This window comes from Pocillopora damicornis, chromosome 12 (genome assembly GCF_964200805.1).
Source record: "Pocillopora damicornis chromosome 12, jaPocDami1.2, whole genome shotgun sequence".
Classification (NCBI taxonomy): Eukaryota; Metazoa; Cnidaria; class Anthozoa; order Scleractinia; family Pocilloporidae; genus Pocillopora; species Pocillopora damicornis.
Window position 1 is genome coordinate 8,844,782 of NC_142681.1, and position 6,634 is coordinate 8,851,415.

Consider the following 6,634-nt stretch of genomic DNA (forward strand, 5'->3'; position numbering starts at 1 on the left):
GTTAGACAAAACTTTAATTCATAGATTTAAATATTCCAACTCCGCGATACAGGGACTGAAAGGCGCTGATTTCGAACGTTTTTCAAGCCCTAACAATATGTTTTGACAGTTTACTTTTGCACTCAGCCTTGGGAAATGACACACCCTAATCCAATCACTGCGGAAACACAAGATCTCTAACCCAAATTTTTAATCCATTAAACTTCGTTTTCTCTGGATTGTTCAGCCCCGCCTTTCGTGATAGATGAAACATATACGAAGCAATTAAAGAGGCCAAATTCATTGGTAACAACGTCATAAACGTTATTAAAAAAGAGCTGCATTTGTTTCACATGCGCGAACTTGATCATCCCATCATAACTACAATCAGGTCTGAGAAATAACAATTAGTCATTTAGGTGAAAGGATTGTGTACATAAAAACTTCCTTTTAGACTTTTGCTGGTGACTAAGCAATCATTGTAATTCAAAAATTACAAAAGTAGTAGATATAAAACATGTTAGAATAAAAACAAGAAGTGCTCTCAATAAATTTATATTACACTAATCCTATCTAAGTATTGTAAAAAAAATTCAAATCTAATTAAGCACAAATTATTTAAAACAAGGTCTGATACCTGGGAACAACGTTCCCGGCAATTTGCAGTCTTGGTATTATGGAAAGAAGTTTTTGAGTTAGTTTATCCGAAACTCAAAGAGTTTCATTCAAATACAAGAAAATTCAATAGCACTGCATACGATGCCTACGTGCAGCGAGAAAATGTTTCAGTAGTCTTTGATTCACTACCTGACTTTTTCAGTTTTTTCTTTTTTTTTCTATTCACGTTACTGAAAATTAAAAATATTATGGAATTCTTATTTGTTGACTCAAACTCTCCTAAGTAGAGAGACAATTCCGCGCTACCTTTGATTAAATCTCAAAAGCCTATTACCAAAAACGACTAACACAACAACAAAATCAGAAAAAATCCATTCCCTAACCACTACCTTCTATCTTGGAGTTCAACAGTCAGTCTCAAAGTGTACATTATGAATCACCAAATCGAGTCTTTTAAACATCCTTTTACAAATTATCAACTGAATTCTTTTTCAGAAAAAAAAGCTAATATAGTTAATAATCCTTTATGATATTAATAACGGAGCGTAGCCCCATAATTATACAAAATAGTAGTAACTCATCAAGCCGAAAAAATTTGGATGTACGACCGTGCGACTGTACAAGGTGCTACTTTTAGCATGCGCGGCCAACTGTACCACGGGCACTATCTTATAAGCAGTCCTCTACACAGACACGGAGAAGTCGAGAATGAAAATCCATTAATATTACCATGCACTTTATCCTTAGTAAGGCCTTTAGTTTTGTTAAGAGACGTGCGGGAAAAAAAAAGCGAGCTCCGCTTTTAGGCTTGCTATATACTACTCAACTCGCTGGATACAGAGCTATGTCCATTGAGTAAGGGGGTAAGTTTATAAAGAACCTGTGGTGTTGCGTTGGTGGGAGAGTATAACAGTTAATTTAGTGTTTACATCTGAGTTGAAAACGTAAATTGACTGCCGTAAGGAGTTAAAAGGCTGACGTTTCGAGCGTTAGCCCTTCGTCAGGGCGATCGCTCTGACGAAGGGCTATGTTTACCTGCTATGTCCATTGAAACTCGTTTGCGCGAGTAATCTTCTTGGCTACAATTGGAGGGCACGTTGTAAAACGTAACATTGTTAAAAAATTCAAGTTTCAAACTACAAATGTAACAAGAAGATTTCACATGAAGTCAATAAAATGTTTAAAGAATGTGAAAAATTAATCATGGATATTACTATTATAACACTTCATAACATACGGCTACTCAAATATCTGCACCCGATGATTGTAAAATTCAGTAACAACTATCCTACCATCACTGAGGACTGCTGAAGAAAGTGGTCTAGAAAATCGTCCTATCTTTTTTCCTTTTGAGCCAAATTTTCCAATAAAATTTCCGTTTACCTCAAACAGCTGAATTCTATGATTGTTTTCATCACAGACCATCAGGTGCTCAGCTTTGTTAATTGACAAATGATAAGGTCCATTGAACTCCCCGTCCCCTGTTCCACGCTTTCCAAATTTGTACAGAAAATGTCCAGCTTTGTCAAAAACTTTGATACAGTCTTCCTTAAAGTCTGATGCTATAAGATATTCCTTATACTGGATACAGTAAAAGGGAAAGGTGAAAGAACCCTCAGAGCCTATACTACGTTGAAACTGGCCGTTACGGGAAAATAACTTAATTTTATTATTTCCGCTATCACCCACAATGCAATTTCCGTCACTACCGATGGATAACCCGTAAGGAAAGCTGAGTTGGTGATCAAGATTTCCCTCTACACCAAACTTGTTCAGAAACTCCCCCTGCTCACTAAAAAGTTGAATTCGGTGATTAGCTGTATCTGCTATGAAGATGATTCCACTTTCATTATCGATTGCAATCCCTTTAGGCGAGTTAAACTCTCCCTCTTTATTCCCCTTAGACCCAAATGATCTTAAGTAAGTTCCATCACTACTGAATACCTGGACCCTGTTGTTACAACTGTCAGTGATTACAATTTCATCGCGTTCGTTCACTGCTGCTGCCCAGGGATATCTAAAATCTTCCTTGGCCGAACCATGTTTTCCGAAGGATAACACGGGTCTGAACTGTCTGGGTTTTACTTCAGCAGCAAAGGGACTGTTACGAATGTGCTCTCCATTGACCTTCACAGACACACCGTATTTTCCGGTTTCTTTCGCAAAATAGCCGATCTTGTAGCTACCATCTTTGTTATCCTGGACTCGTGTCTCTGTTGCACAGTCATGGCCATCCTGATTTTTTATCTCCACTGTTACATAGTCACGCTTTTCATAACACTGTTCCCCTTTAGCATTTCTTGTTGTCAACATTATGTTAGCTTCTAGTCCAGTGGTCGGCTTACTGATTCCTTCTCCGGAGGCGCTCGACTCAGTTGGACTAGTAGGAAGAACTTTCACAAAGCCAATTCTGTCAGTCCATGCATGATCAAACAATCTTTGATTTCTCACAAATTCAAAATCTGCAATGCTTTGATTGCCAATGGGAGGATGGGCTGACTCAACTTGACCCTGAAATGTTACTTCTCGAATTTTGTTTGACTGCATGATTTCAGCGCTAATGTTCCGTTGCAGAATTACCTCAGTAGCTTCGATGCCTGTTTCAGTTATTTTCACTTGCTTTTCAATCTCACTTCTTTGTATCTTCAGGCGATGTATGGACTCTGCAGCTCTGTTGTCTAAGTCATCAAAGGTTTCTTGCTTTTGTGCCTCGATAACAGCCATCATGCTGTCAACAAACTGTTGCACGCTTTTCTTTACACTGGCGACATGTTCTTGAATTTTGGCGCAGTCCGAGTCAAGTCGAGCAATTTCTCGCCTATACTCCAATGCTGTTTTCTTCTGATTCTCGATCGCAGACTTCGCAAGTAATTTTCGATCATTCGCAGCTTCTTCCAAAAGCATCTTGGCGTGACCGTCATGAGTAGTGGCAACACACGAATGGCAAATTGCAACACAGCAATCTTTGCAGAAAAACTCCAATTCCTTACCCTCGTGGCCACGGCTGCGACAAAATACCGGTCGCTTCAAAACATTCTCAAAATCTTGGTCTTTAAAGTCTTTGAGCGCTAATACACGGTGTTCCTTATTCGCTTTTATTCCATTGTGATGAATGATGCAGTTAGCCTCGCACCAGAAAGCACAACATTGGAAGCAGTAAAAGCTTTGGGAGCTGCTCTCTTCGCAATTTCCACACCTGACTTCAGTAGCATTGCACTCTTTGATGGCCAACACGTCAAGGAGACTGTTGATGCGAAAGTTGGTTGGAAGATCCTCAAGATTTCCACTTCTAGGAACATGAATCTCTTTCCGACATTCAGGGCATACGATGATATCGTGGCGGCCACTCGTTCGAAGAATCCCGTTCAAACAATGCAGGCAAAAGACATGTAAACACGGCAGCGTTTTCGGATCAGTGAATGTGTTCATACACACAGAACAGGAGACCTCTTCATGAAGATTGTTTAATAGGGTTTTGATATCCATGGCAAGATTCAGAGATAGAGAAAAATTACGACAGAGGGAAAGGTTAAAAGCGAAACCACCTCAAGCGGAAGAGAATCTTAAAATCACTCATAAAATCTGACCAATGAGGTAGCGTTATTGGGCATGTTTTGACGTACTTCTGACTTCTTAGGGCCTTAATGACAGGATCAGTATTTCCTACACAAGAAAAAAAAAACATTGACGACTGTGTCCTTAAATTACTAATCGTGTGCGGTTCGCCATACTTTCGTATCCAGACATCTTTTAAGGCACTGCGCCAGGTAATCAGCCGATTGTGGCCCGTAAACGGTCCGATGATGTTACAAGGAGGCAAGAGATTGTAAACTGAAAAAAGGTTATTAATAACTTGCGATCAATGAGCAGTAATGAGAGGTATTAAGTAAACACTTGATGAAGTTTACGGTAGATGGAACCCGTGATAATAACCCGTGATAATAATCCATGTAATAATTTTTTTTTGGTTGTTTCATTGGAAGATCACTTCACGAGGTCTGATGGATATGTTCAGGTTTTCAATTCAATTGAGCAACGTCTATACAATTCTTTAGATTCTCTTAGATCAGAAAAGAGGCAAGAGGAGTACAATACTAAGTTACGACGAACCTGTGCGCAACTGATAAGTGCAGAGGCAAGGCCGTAATTTATGGGCAGAAAGCTGCCTGAAAGGAAAGACTTTAAACGGTCTTGTTTACCTGGAGGTAAACAATAAGCAGATTTCTGTTCCTCCTTAAAGGTGAGTGTAATCATGATCGGCCTCCAAAGGTATAGTACATGCAGGTTTTGTCGTTTCTCAGATGAATGAAAAAAACAAAAAAAAAAAACATACACACACACGCAAACCACACGCCCCAAATTTGCTCCAATGAATAACGAACGTTCTAAACGCTAGAAACGGCACAGGTGGCAGTAAAATAGTATATCTAGCACCATGCCGAAAAGAGCACAACGCATTAGTTATGTTTAGAAAGTTACCCAATGTTTGTCACGCAAGATCACCCTTCAGCCATATCAACAAGTGTTACTTTTGACCTAAACACAGATTGCGGCTGGAGCATCATAGCACCCAGTGGTTGAATACGATAATTGAGCAGAAATCCGTCTTCCTTAAATTAAACTTAGCTGTTTTTCGTCCCCCCTTCCCTCACTTTTTGAGACAGTAGAGATCGTTTTGTTTGAGTGGATTTTTTTTTTACTCCTTGTTACCCAAATCTAAATGGTTTCGGCTAAAATACATTTGGGAACTTTCGAATTATCTCGGTCACGTTAAAAAAACTTAGGAAATGCCAGGTTGTGAAATTGATCAGAATAAAGGCAAGATGAAATGAACGCAAAATACCTATCTTTACTACGTAATCACACGGTTATCTATACTCCGTTTAACCAAAAGCGATTGCGAAATTATGTACGTACTGAATTATGAAACAGTGCATATGAGCACTTTCCGTACCTTTTTACTAAAGTTGCAAAATCCTACGCTATTTCCCGGCTATATAAAGACGACAAAATCTTACTCTAAAACTAAATAAGATAAGAGTGTCTGAAAGAAACCATTTGAAAAGTAAACTCCAAACGTGTCACGCCATGTCAAGCATCGAAGCTTCCAGGTAAGCAGACGTACAACTCGTAGCAGATTTTTTAAGAAGAGTACGAATATCCCCATGTGGAGTCAGGTGCAACCATGATAGTATTGGTTCTTCGCAGAGAGAATGTTAATTGAAGAGAAAATCTTCAACATTTCGGTCTGTGCCGAATAGAGCGCAAGAACGAATAGAACGTTAGTGTTTATTCTAACCTTGAAGAGAGTTTATTTGCAAGTTTTCTGCGCGTGCCAAAAAGAGTGCTGCGAGATGTAGTGCTAGACTTAAAGCAAGTATTAAGTTACATAATGTTAACTGGAAAAGGTCTTTACCTGCAAATTTTCTCTCCGTACCGATTGGAGTACGAGAAAGAAGACAGTAATAGTCATTCCAACTTACAAAGATGTTATCTGCAGAATTTCTGTGCGAGTACGAGAATCGAGGAAAATTTTACGTGGCATAATTCTACAGGAAAAGATGTTCACATGCAGGTTTGCTACCCGTGTCGAATAGAGTGCGAGAAAGAAAAGAGAGTAGTAGTCATTCTTATTTGAAAAGCAAAATTACATATAGGCTTTTTGTGAGTGCCAAACAGAGATGAATTGCAAGACTTGGGACAAGTCTTCATGATATAAATATTAGTAGAAGAGGAGATTATATGCAGGTTTTCCGTGCGTGCTAAATAGAGTGCGAGAAAGAAAAAAAAATCGTTGTAGTCATTTTCACCTGCAAAGATTTTATATGCTTATTTTCTCTCAATGTCGTATAGAGTGCCAGAAAGAATAAGAAATTAGTAGTCATTCCTACTAGAAAAGACTTGCATATTTTCTCTCCACGCCGAACAGAGTGCCACAGAGAATAAGAAAGTAGTTACCTAATAAAATGTTACAAGCAAAGTTTATTATGCGTGCCGACTAGAGTGTGAGAAGCAAATATCACTTGACATTACGTTA

The 6,634-nt window shown here is 38.8% G+C and overlaps 1 protein-coding gene across 1 annotated transcript; it reads right to left on the minus strand.

Annotated features, from left to right (window-relative positions):
* Positions 1 to 264: 264 nt before the first annotated feature.
* On the minus strand, positions 265 to 6,292 carry LOC149036358 (E3 ubiquitin-protein ligase TRIM45-like). The gene has a single exon (XM_089188665.1). The coding sequence runs from the start codon at positions 4,081 to 4,083 to the stop codon at positions 1,837 to 1,839; it is 2,247 nt and encodes a 748-aa protein (XP_089044791.1). The 5' UTR covers positions 4,084 to 6,292; the 3' UTR covers positions 265 to 1,836.
* Positions 6,293 to 6,634: the final 342 nt, after the last annotated feature.